This window comes from Grus americana, chromosome 19 (assembly GCF_028858705.1).
Source record: "Grus americana isolate bGruAme1 chromosome 19, bGruAme1.mat, whole genome shotgun sequence".
In the NCBI taxonomy this organism is placed as follows: domain Eukaryota; kingdom Metazoa; phylum Chordata; class Aves; order Gruiformes; family Gruidae; genus Grus; species Grus americana.
In genome coordinates, this window is record NC_072870.1 from 6,080,903 (window position 1) to 6,108,628 (window position 27,726).

At 39.7% G+C, this 27,726-nt stretch overlaps 1 protein-coding gene across 7 annotated transcripts; it reads right to left on the reverse strand.

The window, feature by feature from the left end:
* Positions 1–776: 776 nt before the first annotated feature.
* RABGEF1 (RAB guanine nucleotide exchange factor 1) lies at positions 777–27,726 on the reverse strand. Of its 7 annotated transcripts, none has more exons than XM_054847293.1 (10): positions 27,602–27,726; positions 15,423–15,608; positions 12,881–13,047; positions 11,764–11,883; positions 8,599–8,765; positions 6,947–7,028; positions 6,035–6,167; positions 5,545–5,636; positions 4,924–5,180; positions 777–3,896 (listed from the first exon to the last, which is right to left on the reverse strand). In XM_054847293.1, exons 2-10 carry the CDS (start codon positions 15,599–15,601, stop codon positions 3,498–3,500), a joined length of 1,596 nt encoding a protein of 531 aa, XP_054703268.1. In that variant the 5' UTR covers positions 15,602–15,608; positions 27,602–27,726; the 3' UTR covers positions 777–3,497. The 7 variants fall into 7 exon arrangements, with proteins under 7 accessions (XP_054703268.1, XP_054703267.1, XP_054703272.1 ...); XM_054847292.1 differs by having other exon boundaries at positions 8,599–8,768; XM_054847297.1 differs by lacking the exon at positions 27,602–27,726 and adding an exon at positions 25,473–25,613 and having other exon boundaries at positions 8,599–8,768.

Sequence of the window (27,726 nt, forward strand, 5' to 3'; positions counted from 1 at the left end):
GGGGCGTGTAACACTGGAGCAAGGCCGGCGATGGCGGAGGAAGGGGTAAAGAGGACAGAGCCGGGCTTTGCCCTGGCATCCACTGAGGGGACGAGGGAAGGGCCCGATGCCGTGGGAGGTCACAGCACCGCTTTTGGTCCGAGCAAGGACAGCCCGAGCCCCCACACAGGTCCCAGCCAGCGTCTCCACGCTGCTAACATATCCCAGATTGAGAGGCTGGCAGAAAAGCGTCTGTAAGAGTTGTGGTACTTGGGAAAGGTAAAAGTACAGCGTTTTCCTGAAGATGAGACAGGTCAGAAGTGACCCTGGCTTTGAAGGTGTCTAAGGACGGGACTGAATTACTCTCCTTAGTTAATGACTGACTCTTCCTGACCGAGGCTGGTGGAAGGCAGGAGGGAGTAGCGCCAACGCTCATTTGGCAAGCCTCTCAGACAATTAAGATCAAAAGTCACATACACTAGTTCTGTATGTGTCTGACAAAAGAATGCTGGCTGTAGATAAAGCAAAAGGACGTGTTTATCTCCTACTGCATACTCAGATAAAGCACCAAACTGTTCTATCCTGCTTTGCAGCCACAAAGCAGCCTCCATGGTTCAGTTCTTGATCAGATGGAACACTGCTTCTTCCCCCCAACCCTCTTAACCCCTGTTTTTTCCAAACTGCTGTTGAATAGCACTAGCCATAGGTATCAGCATCTACCTGTGCCTGCTTCCCTCCCTTAAGCATGAGCTACCCAGCCACAAGAGAACATACACCAGAGAATCTGTAAACATGGATGGTAACTGGGTAGAAGAATCAATTTAATTTCATAATTGTGAAACCAAAGTGTTGTACAGTTTAATTAACCAGTACTTCCTGTAAAATAGCTTCTTTACTACAGCAAAATAGGTAGTTCACATGCAAAGAAGTAGTTTACAACTTTCAGTAATGAGCTGCAAAGTCCTCATTTTGAGTAATACTGAAATAGTAGCGGGCTGTTGGGGAAAAAAAAAAAAAAGGCAATTTCTGATACTGTGACTGCCACCAAAGCACAGCAGCCTGTAGTCCAATTCATTTTAAGATAGTATTTCAATTAAATTCTCTGGTTCACAAGTAACTTGATCATAGATACTATTTCACAACTTTCTGCATAACTGGGGTCCCTCACTGTATCTTATCCCAACCTCACCTGTGGGACCAGAGCATGTCTCTACGACAGCAATGCCATTTTACCTACAGACAGGTCATTTGCCTAATAAAATACTGACAAGGTCTTAAAGCAGTTGAGTTACTCACACTCTAGAATGCAAGTTCCCGCAAGAGCTGCTCCCAGCGTTATTGCTACTCAGGCTATACTATGGCCAAGAGCAAACCACTCCTGCTTGCTAACTTTTCGATGGGGTATGGAAATCCATCTTACCTGCCTCACAGGGGATTCCAGGATTTGTTTGCTGAAAACACTCCTACTTTAGTGACTTGATAACAGGATGGCACATGAATAAGAGATACTTTAGTACAAATGCACCAGCAAGTCTTTAAGTACTTAATCACTACAACGATCTTTCTGCAAAGAGAAAGACATTGTTACCTAGACTTGCACTTGAATGGCTAAGAATTGTGTCTCCCTAATGCAGAGAATGCAGAAGCGGTCACAATTATATTCACATTAATCATTAACAGCATAACAAAACCCAGTGACGAGATTTTTAGGAACTCATTAACAAGGGCACAATGTACACACTTTTATTTAAACATGGCAATTTACACGATAGCTAAAAGTTTACTTCCCCCCTCCCCTTCAGGAAAACCTGTGTACCTGGATATCAGAATTAGCACCTAGTGTTTATAAATAAAATTAAGACCTTGCAGTATTATTTACTGCAAACACTGGTCAGATCTTAAGCAATTTGGGCGCAGTGATACATGGATACATTAAATAATTTGTGATCATCCAATTAGCTCAGTGCTTCATCTCAGCAGTGGAGTTTTGGGTAACCGGTTATCTCTGAAACACTAGGAATGCATAGTTCATACGGCTAAATACATCTGACAAAAAGGGACAAATCACAGTTGTGGTCTGAAATTATTGCAATGCAAATTTAAAATAGCAATATTTTTAAAGCAGTGGAGCATAATAAAGAGGTAGGTACTTTCCTCCTTGATGGTAAGAACTTAACATTGCTTCAGAGTAGTTCAAGCTAAGTATTTATGTCAGATATCTCAGGTACACAAACAAGTCGTGGCAGACTGGATTAACTGGAAGATATTTAAAATGATATATAAAATGTTTCACTGGCATAAAAAAGTTATATTGCAAGAGGTTACTTTTTGCGGAGTGAACTATTATTCCTCACTTGAAATACACCCATCTAAACTTTTAGTGGCATGAAGCCATATTTACCTTGATGTTCAATACTTTAGCAAGGTAACGCCCTTTGCTAAAGGGAGTCACTAAAGATCAGAAGACTGATGTTTTTGTGAAAATAAAGTGCACTTTTCTGCTCCGAACAATGGCTCATGCTTCTTCTAAAAAGCAGCCTCTAATTATATGAGCTTATTTATCTACCAGGATTGTCAAAAAAGCAATCAAGACCTCAACCACTGATGGAAATTACCAGGCAATGCCAGAAAAGCCACTTTTTGGTGCAACTCTTGCACTATCTCCTCCCTGCCCCCTTTTTGTTCCACATTATGCAATTTTTAATAAAGATATTTCCCTCCTTTCTGAAGTTCAACTCAACATTCTGTTCAAAAGTAGTAATATCAGCACTTGCGTGCGCCACTGAAGGCTATCAGGTGTACTGACAGAGCAGAAAGAGTGTTTACATGAAGTAATGTCGTATTTTAGATAACACTTTTTTTTACAGACCAGATTATGAGATGAGTGTCAGGTTTTCAGATCATTACAACAACATCCTCTCTGACTGTAATTCACCAGTTACAGCATCTAGCTTACTGAAACACTGACAGTATACTTGCCTTTATACTGTGACATGATTTAACTGAAAGGTGCTAAAATGAACACCGTTATATCATTTTCACTCGTACACAAGATGTCATGCACAGTTGAGACATTAGATTTTAAATCTATTTACAATTTTACATATTTTACAATATATATTTCATCTTTACAGCTACAGAATAAAGTCAGACTACAATTGGTACCTTTTGAGTTTCTGCTGGAACTCGAATTCTTAAACTAATTATTAAAAACAAGTAAGTGCATGCCTACAAGAAAGCTTCCAGGAAAGATGTCAACAGACTAGTGTTGCTTAAAAATTACACCAGTTTGTGTAGAAAATTTAAATTCAGTTCAAAAACCCACAAAAGCCTAATAGAAATCTACTTGACTAAAATAAATACAATTCATTACACTTAAACAAACAAACAAAAAAAGTACCTTTAAAAATGTACTAATTTAAGCTCATCTGATTTTTAGCCGTAAATTTACTTCCCTTCCCAACTAGGGGATAGTACTAGGCGAGGATAATGATGCTTTTCAAAGTTAACACTGATAATTATCCTGCATAAACCTGAGGCTGCAGTGGTGGGGGCAGCTTGTCATTCTCCACATTTTCAGAGTCAATAGCTGCTAAGGCTTGATTTTTTGGTTTTATTTCTAATGGATATTTCTCAACAATATCTTGGACTTCCTTTGTAATTCCATCAGTCCAATCTATTAGGTCTTTCTCAAGCTTCTTGGCTTCATTGACAATTCTTTCCTGTCTCTCATTCAACTGAGATAGTAGGTCTAAGTTTTTATACATTTGCTTAACACCCAGGCACACATCAGGTGAAAAACTGTCAGATTCTTGCTTCTTCGGGGATGTCTGACCAGTCATAAAGCGATCAAAATCTTCTTGGCTTAGATTTAAAGACTGAGCATCCAGTTTTTCAATAAAGGCCACGGCACAGCACTACAAACAAAACAGAAAGTGAGTATCATTGCAAGCTACAGATTGGAACTTACATTGTGATCTATGTTTTAACCCTTCTGTTAGGCCAGTAACTGATTATTTTATTTAATGCCTCAACAGATTGCTCCTAAAGAGCTTTTCCAGAAGCTAACTGTATCAGACAGTTCGCATGCCTCTTTCTTCTCCCCAAAGTCTGAAGAAGTCGAAAACTCAGAGAATACTACAGGAAGACGCTGCTTTACCTGAACAGTACTGACTCATGGGATAACACACATTACAAACCTCAGGGTCACTGCATTTTGGAGGCGAAAGAACAGAAGATGGCAGCTAGACAAAAGCACTAGATTAAAGTTTAATAATCTGATCAGCAGAGATCTGCTATGCTCTCTATTAATTTTTCTGAAGGAAGGAATGTCAAACGCCCATTTTACCTTGTGGATGCTCTCCTCCCACTGAAAGGAATTTTTAACGTTCCAAGTATTTCATTCAACTACATATTTTTGAGAATTGCTTTATGAGGAAATGCAGAGAAGCCAAATTCATAGTCATAATTCCTTCTAATATAAACAAGTACACAAATAAATGCCTCCTCCAGAAGCTTTAAAAAGCCTGTTTACCTCCACACATTAATGGCTTAGTTCTGCAGCCCCTTCAGGAGATGAACTCTCATGAGCTTAAATGTGGAACTTTGCACCTCTAACATCTGCGCAGTCCAAACTCAGGATTTTAGTAACAGAAAATACTTATTGCCTTACAGAATAAAAATATACCCAAGTCTTACTATCAGACTGTTCAAATAAAGAGTTTAATTAAAAGAAAACACAACACTGCCTGGTTTGGAAAGCAGAGAAGAAGGGAGGGGAGATAGAAAGCAAAAGAGCTTCCTGCACTCTAAGTAACTTCAACTACTACTTGAAGATTAGTTTTAATTTTCCTTCTATGTTATGCTGCGTATTATTGGAAATTCCTCCATCCAAATCAAAGACAATCTTGTTGTACAAGATGTCAACACTACTCCTGCACTTACCAGATTCGTAAAATAGTAGCCGTCTTCTCCTGTCATTAACCTGCTTGGATTACAGAAGCGTGTTATATACTGGATGTTAGACTGCAGGCGGGGTGGGTTTCCCTTCAAAACAATGTATATAAGTGTTGGAAGAAAGTCATCAGCAGAAGCTGGTTCATTTTTTGTGATTTTAATAGCATTAAATATATGCTTGCTGCACTTGGTGATGCATGCTAATTTATCACGCGGGACACGCTTTGAATCCATTTCAATAATATCTGTAAGATAAAAAAAAGTTCTCAAATCATTAAAACTGTATTAATCAGACACCTGATTGAGTAGGACACTTAATGGACAATACTAAAATTGCATCATTTTTATGTGCGGTGCTTGTTGTTCTATAGAATTATCTGTTTATTTAACCTTCTCTTGGTTCAGTCCAAGCATTTCAAATAGGTCAGGTAAGCCCGTCACTCCTGTGATAGCAACATTATTCCCACTTCACAGATGATAGTCCAATACCACAAAGACTACCACAAATCTAAAAGCCTGGACTCCCTTCTGATGACAGCAGAAAATAATTTCTATGAACAAGAGATATGAAATTTTAAGCTGTAAATGTAAACATCATTGTTCACAAACCTGTAATTGCTTTTACAACCATATCAGAGACTTCTGGAATTTCTTCATTGACGGGAACACACAGCATTTGTGGAGTTACCCAGTGCAAAGCCCTGTGACAAGAAAAAATGTTACACTATTCTGTGCCAGTAACGCTCAGGTGTTTGAAACCAGCTGCTTCTTGAATTCAATGTACAAGGAGTGCTTTGTGTAAATGAGGCACTAGTCCAGTTATAAGCTAGTTTGTTCCACTGAAGTAATTTATTTCCAGAAAAAATATTTTCTTTTTTTGCTATCATTTAACAAAAGCACACCAATTAGTTTTCCTACCATAGCAGCTTTCATTATTCATTCTATTCATTCCTTCTCTGTTTCTTAAAGTATTTTTAACTCTTCCTTGTTAAAAAGCTTGACATTTTTGAATGTACAGCAGAGTATTTTTAACGTGCTTGATTCAGAGTTCATTCACAGGACTGTAGATTACTCAACTATTTTTCTTTCAAAGACTTACCTGATTCTCTTCTGGACAGCAAGATCTTTCTTCTCATCATCAGTTGTTTCAGGGCAAAAGACATATTTATACTGCCGAGTCATAATGTATTTTTCAATCTGATCCATTGCTTTCTCAACTTTTTCAGGGGGCACTGAAAGGTAAATAAAGTATTCCATGGCTGTTTTGAAGATTTAACAGAGTTTGGTCATAATATCACCAAGTCAGGACTACTGAGTTGAGCCAACTTGAGTTAATAAAGAACTGATATACTTGGAGCATTTTCACTCTGTACAGCAGAGTAAAAATATACTGGTGAGAACACCATAGTGGCATGCCAAAGTACATCCACAGGTTCACAATGAGGCACATTCAACACACAAATTAGGTTCAGCTGTTTGTAGCTAACAAGAACATTTCTTGAAAATACAGTCTTGGAAGACCTCACTGGATTTATTCTCAAAATCCTCTGTTCCTGTTTATGTCTCTCAAAAAGTCCCTGGGTACGTTTAAGCTGTGCCACTTGCATACCAGGCGCATAAAAGCAGTCTGCAACAGGAACACTCCCCTCTCCCTGGCTTCTTGTGCATTACAGTGCAACGTAAGGCACAGAGCCTGTTAATTGGGTTGAGGCTACACATTAAACCTCAGTTTTAAACAAACAGTACTGAATTTAAAACAAGAAGTGAAAACAACTGAACCATGTTTAATTGAGAGTCTAAGAAAAAAACTTGTAAAAACAATGAATTTAGACTGCAAAACTTTATAGAACTGGTGCTGCTGGGAATAGTTTTAACTATGGTACTAGAATTTGTTAACAGCATTTCTGAAAGCTAGTAAGGAATGCTTCATTTTTACTTGAAAATGCAAGAGGCTTTATCCTCAAAACGTTACTTTTTCAGCAGTGAGATATGAGGAAGAGGAACATGATACCTTTCCAACGTGTCTGTAATTTCTCTGCTACATTTTGATAGAAGTCCTGGGCACATTCAGATTGCTCCTCAATACTTAAGTCCTGTGACAGAAAACTGAGTAAGTGTGCATGTGTGGAAGAAATGGCAGCAAGGCCTCTGATGTTCCGTTTTTGTTTAAGGAAAGTGTCCAGCTGCAGTAACAGTCTGAGAATGCAAATATATCAGAGGTGTTTATGTTGGCTAAACTATATTTAAAAATACGAGAAACCAAGACGTACTGGCTCCTTAACAGGTGAACAGCTTATGTTTATTGGCTGAACAGATGTATATTAGCAACGGAATGGGACAGGTGCAATGCTATTTCCCCCAGACACATCCCTGAGCAACGGTGCCAAATAACATAGACTATGAAGCAGAATGCTTGCTCCCAATTTTGTCTCTATAACTTTTTAAAAGATGACAGTATACCAAAAAACCCAAGAACATGTGTCATAGATTTGAAAGAATACCTATACAGTAAACACTTCTAATGATAAAGCTACTATGAAATATATTCACAATGTTATTTGAAACAACATTGTCTTTTGGGCATTAACTAACTGAGCTACTGAAGAACATATTGGAGGTTTGAAGGGTTATAATTAATTTTACTGAAGTCACTTTTCACCATTAAACCATATATATATTAAAAAAAATAAATGGAGAGAGAACTTAGTTTCTGAATTCTCTAAGGCCAAAAACTAGACAGTTACTCTGAACACAAAGTCTCAGCTCTGGTGGCAGTGCTGCATTTTAGGCCTGGTTTACATGTAGTAGCAAACTGTATGTTTTGAGAAAGACTTCTTTTTGACTAGCACAAACTATCAAGGAACCAGGAGAGTACCTTTAGTGATTATCATCAATAATAATAATACACTATTTTCACAAACTATGCTCAGAATGAATCAGTTCTAAAAGGAAAAAAAAACCTTCAAGATGTTTTCAAAGTGCCTTGAGGGCATGTAAGATTCCATCAAAACTCCCTTTAATTTCCAGTCCAATTTGAAGACAAAATTTGAGTAACTACATGCTAAATAGAAAAGGTAGGGGAACGGAAAAAAAAAAAAAAAGAGGAGGTTGTGAATACTGACTCATTTCAACCATAGGTGGCACTACAAACACATTAATATTTCAGGAATATTAAATATTTTATACTGAGAATGAAGATGTAACCCTTATTCCATATTAAAAAAAAGCACAGTCAAGTTCCCCTTCCCCACAGAAAAGGGGATCTGTGGGTTGATACTGTATTATCTTTATAACTTTTTAGACTTAAGATATCTGAAAACTCATTATGTAATATATTATAATTTCTACAAGTCATTTATCTAGAAAATTGTTTGTTCAGACATTTTTATCTTTCAGAATTAATTTATTCAGGATGCAAAGGAAAGTTCTCTCAAGACATCTGAGACACTGTGGTTTGAGGGTTTCTTTGGTCATATACCATACCAAAAAGGAAAGTATTCAGAATTTAAGACTGCCACTAGATCTTCATCTGACTCAGCATATCAACTGAAGACTCCTGTATACAATATATAAAACCCAAACTGCTGGAAGAAGTGTAGCATTTTCCCCATTTCTCCCTAATTTGCCCATTTTATTTATATAAATAAGGCATGCAAAACTTACCCTTTTATGATTCATTGTGTCCAAAAATAGTTTACATTGCTTATAGATATCTTGTCCAGGTTTATGATATGTTTTGAGAAATTCTATGAATTCCTTGGATACTCGATCTGTCTCGATGCTAGCTTGCCTGTTTATAGAAGGGCTGGGAGCCTTGGCTTCTTGGATCTCTGCTGGGAAAATGTGGGCACATCAGATTAGCTTTTTTTATACTGATGGATGAATTCGGGAAACATTTAATGTGTATTAAAATTTCAGGTTGTTTTTTTCAACTGTGCAGATGAATAAGCATTTATTTTTCAAGCTTTACCAGTGAAATGCTGGATATTATTAAACAGAACTCTAGGAAACTGAGTATTCCACTGAAGTGAAACATTTATAGCCACATACCCATTTACACTAATGGCTTTTTTTACATTAGCAGATTACTGTAACGTGAGTTTGCTTTTGGGTTTCTTACATTTTCATTCCAAGGTAAGATCAAGGCTTCCAGATAGGACCGTGCAGCAGTTTAAAATAATGGAGAGGTCCCTTTCCCATTTTCCCTCGCCTTTACTTGCACCAACACAAGTATTCATTCAACTGGCTTGTGAACTAGCTCAGGGAATAGTAGTTTGGGGCAGTCCTAGTCAGCAATCAGTGTTTCTTATGGTGTTATTTTTCAGCTGGATCAGCTCCTCAAGCTGGCTTCCTACCAGGTCACAGGAGCAGCAGCACAAGACAAGGAAGGGGAGCGTGAGGTTGGTGCAAATGCAGCAGCCCTTGTTTGCTGGGCAGCAGATGCCACAGAAGCACACCTGCAGTGTAAATGAGAACTTGGCCATTTCTGCTTCAGCAAGAGGAAAAGCACTGCATCTCTTCAAGAGAGAATGTGTTTGGCACTCAAGAAGGAGCTAGGAACACAGACTGCACACAGCACTGGATTCAAGTTCATATAGCTGCAACCACGGGGTTTTTCCACACAAACACATCTGATTTCCCAAGGTATATGTTGCAAGTTAATTGTACTGATCCAATACCTCCACTACCCAAGTTTAGTTCACCCACCTTTCAACTTGCCAGCCAACACTGTTCAAAATGAAGGATTGAATAGAGATGATGTAAATGAACATGATGAAAAGCAAGCAGCACAGAGACAGAAAACATGAAAATATCCATGATCAACGTGATACAAACATATCTTTCAGTCTGAAAATACTAACATGCACAACAAAAAATTCTTCTTTCAATAAGCATACATGCAGAACTCCAAAATAAAAGGAAATAAATGGGATTAGTATATTTAAATTGGTATGTTTAATTTGAACTTGAAGTAGCTTTGGTTGGTTTTTTTGCTTTTAAAGCAATCCAGCACTACAGTAAATTCAAAGCTGTATGATCCAGTGACTAACAAACACTGATCATCTGACCAAAGCACAAGACTCATTAGGACCTCTACAGTTCAGCATAACCTTCTCTGGACAATTTGGTCAGGTACTATTAGAACATTTATGGTATTTAAAGATAAGAATGGAAAAGGTTTTACAAATATTAACATTCCAACTGTAGCAATCAAGATAGAAAGTGCAAATCAATCTCCTTTCTAGTTATACAAGAACAGTTTTTCCAGAGGGGATTTCCTCCAACATTCTTTATACCTGAGATTCAAAACAGAATGTCTGTATAGTATTCAAGCTGAATGGCACCCATCACTATATGTTGATCTAAATTTGTAACATTTAATGTTATATAACCAGTAAGAAGAGAACACAGTTTTGAAACAATAAACAAAGCAGGTACACTTTTGAAAGGGTAGAATTCTAAGATTTTTTTTCCCCACAATTAATTACTGACTTCATTCCAAAGAACAGCTAAAGATTTATTTACTCATTTCAACATTGAGTTCACTGTATTATAAAAATAATGAACCTCATTCTGGTACCTGACCTTAAGGAATATGAATATGACTCAGTCATAAATTTAAAATATATTATTTTTTAGTTACTATAGAGATATAGTCAACTGAGGCAGATTACTGTTAATGTAGGCATTAAAAAAATTGAATGTTAGAATGAACTGTCTTTTTAACGACACACATCAAGAACTACAGGTAGTCACTCAGAAATGTTGCGACTTCATTGATTGTGTTGAAATCCTGATTTAAGGAAAATGAATCTGTACAATATGCACTGATTACTAAGGACCGCAGGAACAAATGTACTTTCAGCAACAACATATTTTCAGCTTTGTTGTGTACTCTAAAAGAATTAAGTCTAACTAAAAAGAAGCTGTTTACAGAAAAGAAATTCCATCTGAACAAGTTAAAGAGAACCTAGTAGAGGAGATACGCCAAAATGAAAAGAAAGAGTATGGGAAGAGCTAAGAAAGGATCACCTTTACAAAGAATAAATACTATATTAAAAAAATTTTTCTCAAGGCATTCTACAAAAATGCTAGTTGTCACAGCAGAACTTTAGCACTCCAGTGATTCACTATGGTTGTGCCATGGTCACGGATCTGAGTCCAAGAATATTAAAAAAACATTGTCATTAGCTCTACTACACATACCCATTCATCTTCATAGAATTTGCAAAATAAAAAGTTCTCCAAATTTCTTTAGTCAGCAGAACACATTAGAACTGCAAACAACATAGGACAGGATCCTAAAGCTGTTTACATCAAGGGTTTTGCCATCCTTTTGGTTTAAATGAAATCAGCACATCTTCTCTTGATAGGAAATTGTCATCTTGATTAATAACAAACATCTGGAGATGTTTTGAGAATGCAAAAGTTCTTGAAGTGTGAACTATTAAATTGAAGTAGTTTCAACTTATAATCAGATTTATAATGGCAACCTGCAATTTTATTTTGATAAAAATATGAAGCAGCACAAGATCTAGCTACTTCTTATAAAATTCTTATTTTTTTGAAACTGCATATTCCTTCAGATGTCACGCTGAGGTAGAGCTCAAAGAAGCTTCAGCTTTATTCCTATATCCTCCCTACCAAAAAGCAAAGAATTGGTTGAGAGATTCAAGTTCAAGATGCTAGACTTGCTCTTTTTGTGTCATCTTCTCATTCAACAACACGAGTTATAACTGGCACAACCCTAGTTTGCATTTTGCAAAGCCCAAGAAGTAAGCTTACTAGAAATCAAGCAGACAGCTTGCTCAAGCTGTACTGCATTACCTTCAGTAGGGGAAGCCAGTTCCCAGGAGGGAGTAAAAATCTCCTTCAAATCCCTGAGAATGTTATCAGCATTTCGCTCCCTCCCAAGCTGTCCTTGCTTAATGATTTTCTCTTGAGCCACTGAAATAAATGCAAAAGCAAGCAAGACACCAAGAGCGGGAGCACGTCAGGAGAGATGGTGAAGGGGATAAAAAAAGAAAACATGGAAAGTGAGAAAAATGAACGTAAAAAAGTTTTTAATACATAGCTGAATGCCTCATTTAGCCAGCTGCTGCCCATGCACCAAGACAAATTCTAAGATGAAATCCAGACATATTTAGAATTTCTTATTAAGGAAATGCATCATCTATAAGGCTAAGATACATTAATGTTGCTTTTTCCTCTGGAATGCCTCCTCCACAGTCTAGCATTTTCTGGTTTTTGCCCATGTAAGCTATTGCTATGCAAAGGCATCAGTGCCATTAATCATTCTTACTTGTAACACATGCTGTAGAATAAACATTCAGCCAACCACAAACTTGATATTCACAACCCACATATGCAGAAACACTACAAGTTTCCTTTCACATTTATTTTAATCTAAAGGCACCCTGCTTACACATTCCAATTTTCCTGTTAAAGCTGTTGAAGTGATCCATTATGGTAGCATAACCTGATATTTTAATCAGCATTTCTACCACACTTTGGCATATCAGTTTGTTTGAGCTGACTGACAGTCTGTGCCTTTTCTCTTGCTTTCTTCAGGAAGAGTTCCCCTCCAAGTCCTAAACCACAGCATCACACTCATGAATCTAGCAAGAATTTGTGATATATGAACAAGATACTTCCACTCAGCAGTACAGTGGTAGACCACCACCAGGAATACATTTGTGCTACACTTTAGTGGAAGAACTCCTGTACAACTGACACAAACGGCCACATGTTGAGACTGGCATCACCCAAAAGCTCGTGTTTTTCTGTGTTTTCAGTAAGACTTCACATATCGCTCTCCAGAAGCATCATTATTTCAACTTTTTAAAGTCACAGAGCACTACTCTGCTTTTTAGTACATCTATCTATCAAAAATACTTTTTAACTGAAGTTGTACAGAACCATTAAAAGCAAAGGAGACAGTTACCCTTCTTAGCTCCTGTTCTGGAAGAAGCAGTGAAGAACTTCTTCACAGTAGTGACCTTTCGTGTTTTCTCATTGGTTTTCTTTTCTTCAAATTTTGAAAAGGTCAGTGACTGCGCCCCTTGGGTACTCTGACTACTGGCATATGCTTCTTCCTCCTCTCGCTGAAGCCTGGAATTAGAAAAATGTAGGTCTAATTTAAGTGCTTAAAACCAGCACAAATAAGCTAATTTCCTGTGCAATACATTAATTACTCATTTGACATGCTAATTCTCCTCTATACTCATCTTCATTTCTTGCTTCCTACCACATCTCCCTTCACTACATTATGTCCACTCTTTCTGTGTTGCAATGGTGAAAGTGAGGGAAAGTTTAAGATGGCCAGGGAGGACTAAATAGTAAGGTCAAAAGGGAGGAGACTGAAGTATAATCATGTCACAGCCCTGAATTCTACAAAGGCAGAGGTGAGGGGAAAGACTGTGGGAGGACTTCCAATAATTGACTCAGTTGCTCTCCTCTCTGCATCGTGTTCTGAGTTTCACAACCTACTACCACAGGCAATCCTTTACTAAAGATAAAAACTATGGCTTGCAGCTGAGCAAGTGAAATACTCTGTCACAATCTCAGAAATATTCTGGGAAATAGATCATTGCTGTCATAATTTGTTTTTGAAGTCTTGGTAATACATATGCTTGCTTGAATGAATGAGGCAAACCGCTTCACTGCAACACTAACAGGTGCTTTGCAAAGACCAAGCCCATCTAATCGACGTGTACAAAGTAGAGGATGGCAAACATGCTAATCCTTCAATGGCTACTTTTTTTCCTATGCAGAAAGATTAAAATAGATTACATTATATTGCCCTTCAAGATGCTAAAAGGTTGAGCAATTTTCTTTAAACATCCATCCAGCTCAGAATGGACCATAAATGGTCTTGCATTTGTAATCTCTTGAGGCAGGAATTGTGTCTTATCTGTGCTGACAAGCCTGTCTGTTCACTACAGCAAACAATCACAGCTTACCTGTTCCTTTAGCATCTCCCTATTGAACAGTTACTTACTAAAGAATTCCTTAAATGCCCTGTTTTATTGTACATAGATGTCCTAAGACTGACAGCATAACTATCTGCTCTAGTAATACTGAAGTCCTTATTAACTGTTTAAGCCAAATTTATGGCAGAGGAAAAAATGACACGTCCTCTGTACTGTACTCAACAGCTTACCTGGCACCTTCTGATTTAGCTAGAGAAGGTTTCAAGTACTTTCTACCTGCCTTTGTGGTTAATCTGTTCCAGTGCCAGACAGTAAAGAGAACTTTTAAAACAAACAACTCGGGCCTAAGGTAATAGTCTAGAATAGTCAGATATCAGAAAACTTGGAGTTTCCAAACCATAGCACAACTCAAGTTCAGAAAGCTTCCACAGATGTCAATTCCTTCAGGCAGGCTGATGTGAACACAACACTTAATGCCTTTTTTGTTTGGGTTTTTTTTTGTTTTTTGTTTGTGTTTTTTTTTCTTCTTCCCCCCCCAAAGACCTTGATTAATGCATCACTAGGTAACTCAAGTCCACTGAAGGGTTCCAGACTCGAGTGCAGACACATAAAGACATGTGTCTCAGTCATTTGCACTTTTTCCTAGAGTTCTGGCATACTGCACTAATACATTAAGGTAAGTGTAAGTAGAGAGTCTGTATCAATATGAACAAACATCTTGGCCAGCTCAAGTCAATGGCCAATCAACTCTTAATACACAGCTAGATGCTCCTCCATCTCAAGAATCCACATAACCCTGAAACAGTTAATTCTGGGGGATGTCATGTAACTCACACCTGGAAGTGACACAAAGGACAGTGTAGTTCAAAAAAGGATGCTTTGCAGTTTTCAGGCAGTGGATAATGCTTTTGCTTTCTACCCAAATCTAACAAAAAACAGTTGTAGCTGCTCTTATTTTCACACTGAAGCATAGATTTCCTCCAATACCCATTTTCAGAGTCAAGCATTTATCACGCTAGGAAAACTAGACTGTTTTGCAGAAAAAACATGCTTAGAAAAATTACCTAAATTATTAAAGCTAAAGCTTTGATGCATTTGGGCTTAACCCCACAGTTTAAAAGAATTATTACAGACCCAGTTTTTTTAACCAGTAGCTGAAATGTAAAACCATTGTGCTGGCTATATTCAAGACAATAACTGCAGTCTCCAGAGGCAGAGGTATTTTAATCAAAATTGTCACTTTCACCCTTCTAACTGCTAGTTAGAATTACAGATTTCAGTATGCAAATTAGGTCAAAGTAGTTGTTGAGAGGTTGGGGGGGTGTTTACATTTGTTACTTCACAGACTTTCTTTCGAAACCTCTTAAATTAGAATGTCATGAATATTCATCTTTGCATCAAAAGGAAGATTTTAATTCCTGCTGCAAAGGTCAAATTTGAGAATTTATGATGCAACTGAGCCTGAGCAAATAGGAGTAGAAAATAGGAGACAGGAATAGTATTTAGTGAAGTCACCCTACTGTAAAAGATGAAGGAATAAAGAGAGCTCTTTACCGCTCTGCCAGCTCCCAATCCTCTTGAATCTGTTTCTGCCTGGCCTTATGGTATTCCTCTCTCCAGCACTTGGAGCAAAATCCCTGCCAAGCAGGATTGCCATAGTAACCACATCCCTTCTTGCACAGTAGCTCTGACTGATCAACGTGAATTCCTCTGCGTTCAGATTTCAGGTTCATTTTCTTCCTGTTTAAAGACAAAAAGGGTTAAAGACAGAAACATGGTAACAGCCAGCTAGAAATAATTTCTTTTGAAGGCTTGTCTTTAAGAAAGAAGTCACCTCTTTTAATTATTGAATAGTTCCACAGTAACAAAATAAAGGCCACAGGAGGAAGGGCAGAGTTATATAACTGCACAGCCCCGAAAGCCAACTGCAGCATTAGCATATGTTTGCATAGCTTTGACCTGCAAATAGTATCAGACAGCTGGCCTGGAAAGCAGTCATACAGCTACGTACACATGTGGAAAAAGGCACAATTCTCTGACCTCACCAGTGCATTGTTCTAACGGTCCCAGAAGCACAAAGCAATGGAGGAAAAAAGATACACAGAAAGTTACAGTCACCATCGAAAAGAAGCAAACTGAGTAAGGGACAAAATGTAAATAGGTTTGTATTCAGGCTGGGACTGTCTCTGCAAAGAATCACACTAGTGAAACTTTAGATGACATATCTTTGGCCTCAAAGAATGCATCTTCACACCACAGCAAACTATCACAGCTAATTAACATGGATGAGGGGCACTTCCATTTCTTTCAGTACTCAAGTTACTTCAGAGTTAAGTTGGGCATCTGTATAAAGCACACCTCTATCGAATTTATATATAGTGACTGCAACAAAAGGATTTATTTTCATGCCTACACCACCACCACTGTGCAGAGCCTGTCCTCCAATGATCCAGCCCTCCCCTTTCTTTTTTTTTTTTGCTTGACAGAAACCATCCCGCATCCCAGCTTGCTCCCAAGGGCATTTCAACTACTTCATTCTAATTCTAAATACTGGATCCATTTTAGGAGAAAAGCAGCACAGGATCACCTGAACTAGCAAGGTTAAGGTCCACATATTAAAATATTGACATTTGCATTGCAATGTTGACATACACAGATACTAGAAATATCACAGCCTGGCAATGGAAAGCAGGTTTTGGTCACCAAATCCAGCCCCTTTTTCTCCCTGCCATCCTCAGCAGAGAGTGCTTTGCATAAGCTGAGCAAGCACCTTAGCAATTCGGTTTCTTGCTCTCACATTCATAATAACCAAAGGTGTCCCTAGGACTTCTTTCCTCTAACAGGAAAATCAGAAGATTTTTAAACAAATGCTACCCCACAGTTTGAAGACCCTGCCCTCCCCTCCAGCACATTACTTAAGATCACACAAGGAAAACAGAACATACATTGAGGTGCAATGTATGGAAAACAAGATGAAAAGCGATTTTCTTAAATTAAAGAATGCCAGTAACTGCCAGAGTAATCTTGTTTTTTCCCCTGAGATTCATAATGACCCCTAAGTTTGTATGTTTGAGCAACCTGGATCTCTGGTTGCTCATTTTTCTGCCCACCAAAGGTTACTCACCCTGGAAGCTCTTGCACTTGACAGTCTCAGAAAGAGCCTCAAACGCTTCTCTGGGTCATCCAGTGAAACAGATGTGATATGCACAACTGTCATTACCAAAGACAGTCTTCTACTATTGGAAGGAACAGCTATTTTGTTTCAAGCTGAATTATATAAGAACAACCATTTTAAAAGACTGATAACGTTTAACATTTCCCATTAGTCTAAACAAGTTATGTTAAGTGCAGTAATGGGAAACACATAGGATTTTCTCTGAGGGGGGGGAACAAATCAAATATTGCATCTTATCTAAGTATCAAGGCTCCTTCCACTAACATCTTTTCTATCTTTGAAAGAAGTAATGAGTTTCTAATCAAAAATAGTTTAATTGTAGAGGTCTATATATTAAGGGAATCAGTTTCTTAATGGCATAATTTATAGACATAGTCTCATTTATATAGACAGAAAGCAGTTGAATACTCTCTTTTCTTTCCCACAGAAATGTCTGACAGTTAAACAGACATTAATATGCTTCTGCAAAGCAAAATGAAAAAAAACCCCAACAACTAGATTTTAAATATTTGAGAGCTTTTTACTTCATTCCTATATGGGCAAATTAACAGAGGAAAATAAGTACATTGTCTTCACAAAAATCTTTTGGTTTCTGTACTGTTTTCATTTTCCGATTCCTCAAGTAAGGTCTCTATGTTGACTATGATGGTACACAGATCTGCTGACTGACAATCTATCTAGTAGACCAGAAATTAAACATCAAATGTTTGTCACATTTGTCACAGCCTGGGACAGAAATTGCAGTTGGCAGTATTTGGAAACACAGCCCATTCTCAGAGCATCACACATGCCCTTTATTACCAATTCTGAAAAGAATGGGGAAGCAAAAGCTTCAAACTCTTCAGTTGCTCCTGATTCAGTTTAAAAACCACTTCCTTAAACAGAACCTGCTGCAGGATTTTGATTAGAGGCTTCTATTGCAGATGCCAATACTAGAAAAAAACCACCATGCATAAAATTTGCAATGTTGCAAAATGGTGAATTTGTGATGTTTGCTAACGGTAAAGATGATCAGTCAATGCTTTCACTGTAAGCTGCAGGGAGCTATAAAGACACGACAGATTAAAACATTTTCATAACACAAACTTCAGAGAAATTTTACACCGATCTCTATCGCCCAAGGAAATAAATTCCCTGATCCTATCACCTGCTACACTGGAGTAAGTTACAACAGGTTTGCAATTGCAGTCTATAGGCCAATTTCATCAATTCAGGCGTCTGTTGTTCTTATTCAAAAGCACTGTGCTTTGGACACTCAGATTTTCTGAAAAATAAAGGATAGAATGAAATACATGACCTTGCCTCTATCCCACATCCACACCTTGTTTTCTGAAAGCTTAACAGCATACTCGGTTTCTATGCCAATTGTGCACTTTCACCATCTCTATACAGATGCACAAAAATTAGCTTTCTGTATCCAGAGCTTTAATCACATACTAGTGCCACAATTACCTTTGGCATCCTGCTAGTCCGTTGTGTACATTAGAACTAAAAATAAAGTTCTGTTTAGTGTCAAAGTTCAGCAGCTTTCCCTGGAGTAAGCAATGCAGGTCTCTTAATAGCAATGTTAGGTTTCTTTGGGTTTTTTTGTTTTGTTTTTCTTTCTGGAGAGTTTTGTAAACAGCTGCAAAGCCAAGCCACTAGAAAGCAAGCTGTCCTGTTTCCTCCCCTTCAAGTATTTTTGATTGCAGTTACATCAGTTTCAGACCCAGGGACAAAAGAGGTCACCCTGAATCAATATGAACAAATCACATGCTGCACTTAAAAGCAAAGGCTTTCTGCTTCCTTCAAAGACATATGGCCATGATAAAAAAAGTTTCACAGCCAATTTTTGCAGGTTAGCGTTTAAATTTTAATGAACAGAACAACTCAACAAGTTTTAATAAACTGAGTAAGAAAACCAGCTCAAGTCGACTTTCTGCAACTAGATCACTGTATACTTTATGATCTTTCATTCCTAAAAATGTTTTGTTGGAACTTTTGAGTATTTAAAATGCTTTTTTCCTTTCTCTATTCCCTTCTCGTCCAACTAAAGGTGTATCACTCTTTATTCAACGATCAACTCCTCAATGTATTTGCACAGTCACAGCTCTTATTTTGCATGCTCAGACCTCTTATTTTCATTCCTGCCATGAACGCATGACCTGTTCAAAGCTCACTTCTGAGTAACATAACCCAAAAGAACGAACAAATTTGTTGTTTTCCTAGTGTTGGAGAGGTAGGCAACTCTGGACAGCTTCCATACTGCCTGACCACTGAGAAGTTGGGAAAGCAATAGTAAGGAAGGTAACAAAATTCCATGTTAAAAATAAAGAAATTAAAAAAAAGCAAGAAATGTAATAAAGTACCAGAAGATCATAAATTAACTAGTTGAATTTGGAGAGGTACACTGCACCAAACATCTTTTTTACATCTCTTGTATCCCAATTAAAACACTTCTCAACAACTGCAAGAAACTGCGCCTCCCTCCCAGGAGCAAATGTCTGTAATTTAAAGTGTATTTGTACTCATACATTGCTTTGCTCAGTGAGTGCTTCAAATAGTTCTGCTGTGAATATAGTCAGGGAAACAGATATCACACTGTCTTACACATTTCCTCACAAATACCATGATATAGAATCTTCTTTTGGGCATTTCTGTACCAGTACTAGACCTCATCAAAGGTTAGTGTCTGTGTTAATTAGCATCATCCCTTTGAAAAGTTTAGAAAAAGAACATGTTCTTAGACTTAGTCATTAATTTATAAAATCCCTTTCCCCTTGTTACTCATTTGCAAGTAAAAGCTTCTTCCCTCCCATTTTCCTCTGAAACTGAAAAATGAAAAACACCCAACCCCTTTCTATGCTCATGATCTTTAAACTCCACCTAACAGACCATGTGTGTGGCTCCTTAAAGGATCACTGCTAACATGTGCTGTTACATCATAGCTGCAAAAGTGGATTAATTCTGGACAATTACAACATGGAAGGCTGTCCCATTGCTGGCAATCAAGTGTATTTGTACCCCAGCTAACAGAGGACTAGACTGTATGGACACCAAAGAGCTCCTTGTGTTACTGCCACATGCATTCCCAAGCCAGTACCCGTCTGGCCTGACAGCACACTAACTCCAAGCTACAGCATCAGCTGCCCATGGCCATGTCTTTCCACCCTGTTCTAGATGTCGAGCTTTATTTTCCAAACTGCAGTGATATCTAGAGCAGATGAATACTTCTGCACTGCTGGTAGATGAGGAATATGACACATATTATGTTAGACACATGTGAAGCGTTGCATGTCAAAGGTCTCTAATGACAGATCAGATTTCCTTCTGTAGCTTTTTCATAAACATCTTAGAATGTTTGGGGGGGGGGGGTTGGGGGAGAGTGGAGGAAAGAGGAAAGGTTTTTTTTTTTTTAAGAAATGTTTTCGATTGACCTAAAATGCAACGGTATTCATTGAATGCGGGTGCTTAACAAAACCTATATCCTAGTTTTCAAGGATTTCCAGTTTCAGGTCTTGGGAGCCCAAGTTTCTCACGGGAAGCAAAAAAGATACATCTAAATCTACAAAGGGATTCCATGAAAGCACTTAGTCCTCAGACACTTGCAGCCTGCAATCTACAATCTTAATTCCCTACACACAAATGGGAAACAGCCACAAACACCAGAACACAATCTAGAACAGTCATCAAAGCTCAGGCAGCAACACCTTGCTTACGTCCCACCTTAGACACCCACATTCCTATATGGGTCTAGTTCCAAGTACATCAGGCTGGACATCCAACGTCTGGCATCTTGACTGCTCATATAAAATGACAGTGAAGTTCACCAGCATCAGTGCAGAACTAAACCAAATTGCACCGACACAGAATTAGGCAACCAGATACTACTTGACTTTTTTTTTTTTTCCCCTCTGATGATCTTCCATTAGATTCCCACGGGACTAAAGATAAAACCTCCATAATCAGTACTATTTCACAATTAAAACTATGGCATAAGATGAGAGCTCAAAAGTTTGCCAACACCTGATGATCACATGTAATATCTTGATATGCAGGCGGGTTACATAAAGCACAAATCTAGCTCTAAGTTTCCAAAAGGCGCACTCTCCTCCGATTATAAGTCCATAAATCCTCAGGCCATTTTTATCAGTATCCCGTAATAGGGACTGAAGTAGCAGCAATTATTGCTCTAGGACATTGTACCTTTCGTATCAGAATCAAAGTCCTCAACACCAGCAAAAGACTATATTCTAATTTTCACAGACCAGATTACAGAATAGCTGGAAAAAATCATAGTAAACTTATTAAAGCAGGTATCAGTCACAGCAAAGAGCAAGTGCGTTCTTAGCTTTCATGTGGTATGAAAAAGGGGCTCCTTTCATCAAAGTAGAGTCTGTCACTAAGGGCTGATTTAACGCGTACACATGAAAGAGACTACACTTATGTAACAAGTTCTTTTCAGCAATCAACCTAAGATAATTTTCTTAACGCATTAGGGTTCCCAAAGACTGCAGACACAGCTTTGGCTTCAGGAAAAGCACTCTGTGTGACATGAGGTTTAGAAGCAGTATAGATTTATCATGAGTTCAGACACCACCAGCTTGTTTTTCTTGTTCCTCTCTAACATGTACCTACCTTACTTCCCAGGGACCGAGTAGGCAAACAGATACCTTTTATTGGCAATGCAGATTGCATCACTGCCACGACAACAAGACATTGACTTTTTCATAAACTATTTATTAGTCCTGGATTGTTTAGGTCACTTTCGATGGAAGAGCTAGTTGAAAAAGCTCACATATCAAAGCTGAATAGAAAGGGGTCTCATTCTATCAATCAATCTATAGACGCCTTTAGGAAGAGGTAACTGCAAGTCAATTTATAATTATTACAGGCTATGAAAAACAGTTTCTAAAGAACTCTGCATGCTAACTCTGGAAATGAAAGCAGTGGCTTTGTTCTGTAAACAAGTTTCAATATCGGTACCAAAGTTCATTAAACATCTGTAAAACCAGGAAAATACTTCACGTAACAGACTCAAAACAGGCAGGCTGACACAAAGGTATGAAACTGCCTTTGTCTTCTGCAAAGCCTATTTCAGCCTTCTACGCTTTTGACCACGAACAAAAAAATTCTGTCTCGTGACATCTGAACCCCTCCTTCTGCTTTTGGTTTGGGTTGGTTTTGTGGTAATTTTTTTTCTCCCCTCTCATCTACCTACCTTACTCTATCTCCTGAAATCAACAGTCTTCTCAAAACAATCTTGGCACAACTCTTAGCAGCAACCTACACCAGTCCTTTCACTGGACTGGTACAAACGTGATTTGACTTTTCAAGTTTAAGTCTTCATAGCATTTAATGAACAACTTGCATTAATTCTTCTCATTAAAAAAATATCAAAGTGCTCCAAAGAGTGTTCACAATGTCTCACGCAGTATCGCGCACCATCCCCAGACATGGGATTTTAGAGCAGGAAAAGTAGAAAAACTGCGGAAGTCTCCAAACACACAATTCTTACAGTAAGAGTTGCTGTTTTACATTTTACTGGTGCCTGAATAGTACACCATACTTCACATCAGACCAAGGAGTAACGAGTCCCACCACAAACGGCATACACCTTCAGTTAGTGAAACTAAATTTACAAGGTAGATTAGAAAGTGCATCAAAAGCGCGGGGGTGGAAGGATAGGATTGGGTTAATGTCTCTAACAACTACAAATTTTGCCTATGGAAAAACATCCTTAAAATAACATGTACGTATTCCAAAGAGCAACCACTGACCCAAATGCCACAAAATTATTAAGAGCCATGTAAGTGTTGAAATAGTCATGATTCATGTGCAATCCTAAACATTCAGGCATGTAATTAGCAGAAAGGTAATTAACGATGAGTTAATTTCCTCTAAAGGAAAGGGTGCGGCAATATGATCTAAGAGACTCATGAACAGAAAATACAAAAGCCATTAGACAACTTCCGAATTAGGAAGGAAACGTGGTTGCTATCTTTGCAGAATAGATCATGAGTCTTTACAGTTTTAATGTGCATCTTACTTGCAATTAAGAAATTTCAACTATAGCAGTTATTTCCCAGTATAAACAGTACAGGCTGCTAACTAAGGATCCTGAGAAAAGACACAGTCATTAAGTGTGATGACAGACACGCAGAGTCTGATTAGCCACCTGAAAAAACCGCACTGTTTGGTACTGTAATTTGGCAGGGGAAATTACAGCCACTACTGTAAACCTCTGAAACCCAATGACCAAGAGGCTTCACCACTTAACCCACAGAGCTCACAATTCACTTCAACGTGAAGATGCATCTTCCCCCTCCGTCAGTACAGACCTCAAGCGACAGTTTTCTTTGTCTGTATCAAATTCTTAACTACCGCCCGTAGCAATGACCGCTCAGCCTGGAGTAGCATGTATTCATGAATTAATGTCTCACCATCTACATGTGACTCATAATTGCACTTTTAAATGAAATCACAAGAAACATCTAAAAACTGCTTTGTACTGTTTGACTGGGAATTCAAGTAAGAATACGAGGAGGATTAGCTAAAACTTCTAATATCTCCTCAGAAACAGCAGCGATCGGCTTCTACATGCCCTGTGGTTTTTGCCAACACGTCAACCATGCTCACGTGGATACAAATTAAAAGCGGGTTTGCTATAATCTCAGAGAAAACCTTCAAACCATCTTATGCACTTTGTACCTGACTTGTTACTGACAGCATTTTAATAGGATTTCACAAGCACAATCTTTAGGTCTAGTTTAGGTCACAAGTAGTCCATCAGAAGAAAAAAAAGCGTAACTGAGAATTATATAGCAAACATCAGAAGGGGAAGGAGGGAACCCTAGATTAGATAACACTGCAAAACAAAATTAAATACCAGAATCATGGAGTATCTTCAAGCTTATAATCATAGATTGTTGTGTAAATTGATCTTATGAATTGGTATAATTGCCTTTATATTCCTGTTCTCCCCTTCTATTGCATGTTGTTTTGGGGTTTTTTGTCAGCAAAGCATTCCGTTGAGTTACAACTCTCTTCCTAACCCTCCTCTCTGCAAAACGCTTGTGTAACCAAGTCTGGAAGGCCAACCCATCCAATTCCTGGGTGAAGTACTGTTCCTGGAAAACACTGTGTCTTTCTATGCTGATCCACCATTAGTCTCAAAGGAGTCTCAGGTAACTGGAAAACCAAGAGCTGCTTGGTACACATCCCAGAGTATTGGCATGAGGAACTGCCAATACAAAGCACTGCTTTGAAGAGAGCTTTGTGACTAAGACCAAACAGGAAAAATACAGCAAGGCGCATCAATAATGGATTTAAATCACAATCTCCATAATGCCACCCTCTTCCCAAAACTCTGCAGTGCTGCTAATTCACAGATCAGGGCCCCGCTCAGCCCCAAGAAACTGATTTGAATTTTGCCTATAACAACCCCCTCAGTTAATCCAGCACCCCATCGCACAGGTGATGGTGCCGTCGCCACAGACCAAGGCAGCCCAGACCAGAAGAGTTTAGGACAGTGTTGAACCACTCCCTTGGAGAGCTTTTTTGTTACTTGGAGTGCGTCATTCATCTTTCGATATCTCACACCCTCTCTGAAAATACAGCCACTCCCTACTTCAAGGGAACAACATGAACGCTACACAAGGTGCTCACACAGTGACAAACACCCACAAAAGCATACAAAATGCACTGTTCAGCATCTTAAATATACTCCAAACTTCATTTGGCTTGAGTTTAAAAGACTTTGATCCCTAGTCTCATAATAAGAAGCCATGCAGCAGTAATACTTACAAGGAAAGAGTCAAAACCTCTTCGACCTGCAAGGAACTTAGCAAGGAAACAGGCTGAGGGGTCAGATTTGCAAAGTTATCAGTAACACCTTCACCCCAATTTACTACTGAAATATACCCATGGAATTAAAAAATAATAAAAACACATATTATAAAACCAATTTAGCTTTAGGAGCTGCACAGGGACGAAATTGGTTTACTAAGTTTCTGTCTACCCCGGTGCATTAAGCCCGATTACACTTTACCTCCCGGAGCCCGGTCAGCCCTCCACACAGCCCCAACCCCGGGGAAGGGGCTGGCCGGGCGGGCAGCGAGGGGCCGGGTACGACCCCCTCTCAGCGGGACAGCGGCGGCAGGGCCCGCCTCGGCGCGGGCGCAGACACCGTGTCACCGAGACTTACAACGAACTGTAACGACCGGCGGCGGAGACGATGGGGGGAGGGGGGAGGACGGGACGGGACGGGGACGACAACGCTGACAGCCACCAAACTGTCACTGAGTGTCACCCCCCGCATCCAGGGGAGGGGGCTCCCTCAGCGCGGGAACCCCTTCCCGCAGCCAGGCCCAGGCACCGGGCAGCCCCTGAGAAGGGCCCGGCGCGCGGCCCCTCAGCGAGAAGCACGACGGGTCAGAGCTGCGGCTCACCGGTTGTCCCCTGGCGGCGGGGACGACCCGCCGCTCCGCTCCACGCTGCGCTCCTCCCGCGGCGGCTCTTCCCTCACGGCGGCCCGGCGCTTCCTCCTGTCCGCGGCGATGGCGGAAGGGCGTGGCGTCACTTCCGGGGGCGAGGCCCTTTCCCGGAAGGAAGCTCGCGGGACGCCTGAGGGCTCCTCGGTGCTGCTGGGGTCCTGGGGCCGGGAGCCCTGCCGGAGGGTGTCCGCGCTACCCTCAGCGGGGCGGCCGGGCCGGCCTGGGGACAGAGAAGGCGGCCAGAGGCAAGGATGATTGCCGGGAGCGAAGAGCTGCCGCACGTCCGACTGAGCGCGGTATGCCCAGGGCTCTGCGTCACGTACGGGCTGGAAAGAGGACGAGATCCACACTCTTCTGGGGTATCTACGCGTCTTTCTCTTCAGATTCTCATTTTCTGCCCCCCTCTCCCTTCAGACACACGCCAACAGAGGCTGTTGTGACCTCCCGCCCAGGCACTGTCCCTGTGAGCGCTCGGCTGCGTTTATGCTGACTGCAGCAGAAACAGCCGCTGCTATTTAAAACTTACTCCTCTTTCCCGTCTCGTTTACACAGTGCTGTCGTGTGCTGGTTTCGGTGTAGTCTTTGCCTCTCACAGCGGGGCTCAACCCAGCCAGCCGGTTGTGAAAGCAGGGATTGCTTTAGCCAGACAACGGGACAGCAAGGAAAATGTTACTTTAGTTATTTCAGAAACAAGGGGAAAATACTTCTGAACGCAGCCAGCTAAGCAAATCCAGAAATCTACTTTCTTTTCGAGCCTTGCACAAGCAGGGACAGCGACAGACCTTCTCTGGGCTGTTTCACGTGAACAGGCGGGCATGAGGGAAGGAAGAACGAAAAGGATCCGATACCAGTCGGTCTGCCCAAGGAGAGAGCAGACACTGCGTAAGTGCCATCTGTTAGAGAAGTGATGCTGAACGAGTTAGTGGTTGGCGCTGTTAAATGAAGCCTGGGACAGAGACTGGTGTCTTAATTGTCGTTTGCAGTCACGCAAAACAAACTCAGATCGCAGGGAATGCGAGGAGGGGGACGGCAGTGGCTGCAGACCAGATTAGCCAGATTCCAGCAATTTCCAGTAAATATACTTTTATTGCACAACACAAACTTTATATCCACATTTTCTTCTACGTATTTTAAATAAAAAATGTAACTATATATTACCTAAACTGAAAAAAGTCAAACCTAGTAAGAAATAATACACTTCAGTACCCACACTATTAAACTTCACACATCGACTTACTTAAAAACAAAACACATTTGGAGATAATTCCAAACCCTGATCATCAGCATCCAGGCTGGATTTTCAAAGGCATTACGGGTTACAATGCATAGACACATACAATTTATAATTTGGCAAAACAAAATCCATTTATAAAATTCACAGTGAAAGTGGAGGTAAACTTATACTAAGCTTGTGTAATTAAAATGACTAAGAACTGCTGTTCTGGAAAGCAATTTCCAGTTTGAGGACTATATACAGAAGATACTAACAGAACACAATTACCCTCTGAAATCTGGCTTATTTACAGAAAGATAATGAAAGACTGGAGGGTGTTTTTCTGTTTATTAAATGAAATGGTGCATCCATAGCCCAAAACTCAGAACCGTCCTGGGTCCCCTCTGCTGTGTGTGAACAACCTGACAACATTTACAATTGTTTACCTACAAATAACCAAAGAGATCAATACAACTCCAGGGTCCAGTTATACCAATGATAACTTAAAGCCAGTGGGGTCTAGAAATTGTCCAGAGTAAAGCAGTTATTAAATGAAGAAAGTGAACTATGATGTCCCAGACATTTATGATGAGTTAAGAGGTCATTTCTACAGTCTTTGCTCTGAAGTCTTCTCTTACCTGTCAGACAACTGCATCCCAAACTCCACTGCTCTGCTTTGCTATGCGGGAAAGAAAGCTCCCATGTGCAAGCTGTGGCATAAAGGTCTTCAGACCTCTGAACGACACTGAAATTCAAGCAGCGTGACCCCACAGCCACCTCACCCGTCACTGCTGTTATTTCCCAGTGCAATCCACAGCCACTGGATCTCCCCACCCGCCTAACTCAATATATCACAACACAATGAACTTACACAGAAAACGGATGAACGCAGTCGAGGTTAGCCGGGCTTCCAGAGAGACTGGATCCTCTGCCTGACCTCACATAAATGGTGATGAATGTTCCTCTGCCTCACACAATACAAGGGTTGAAATAAAA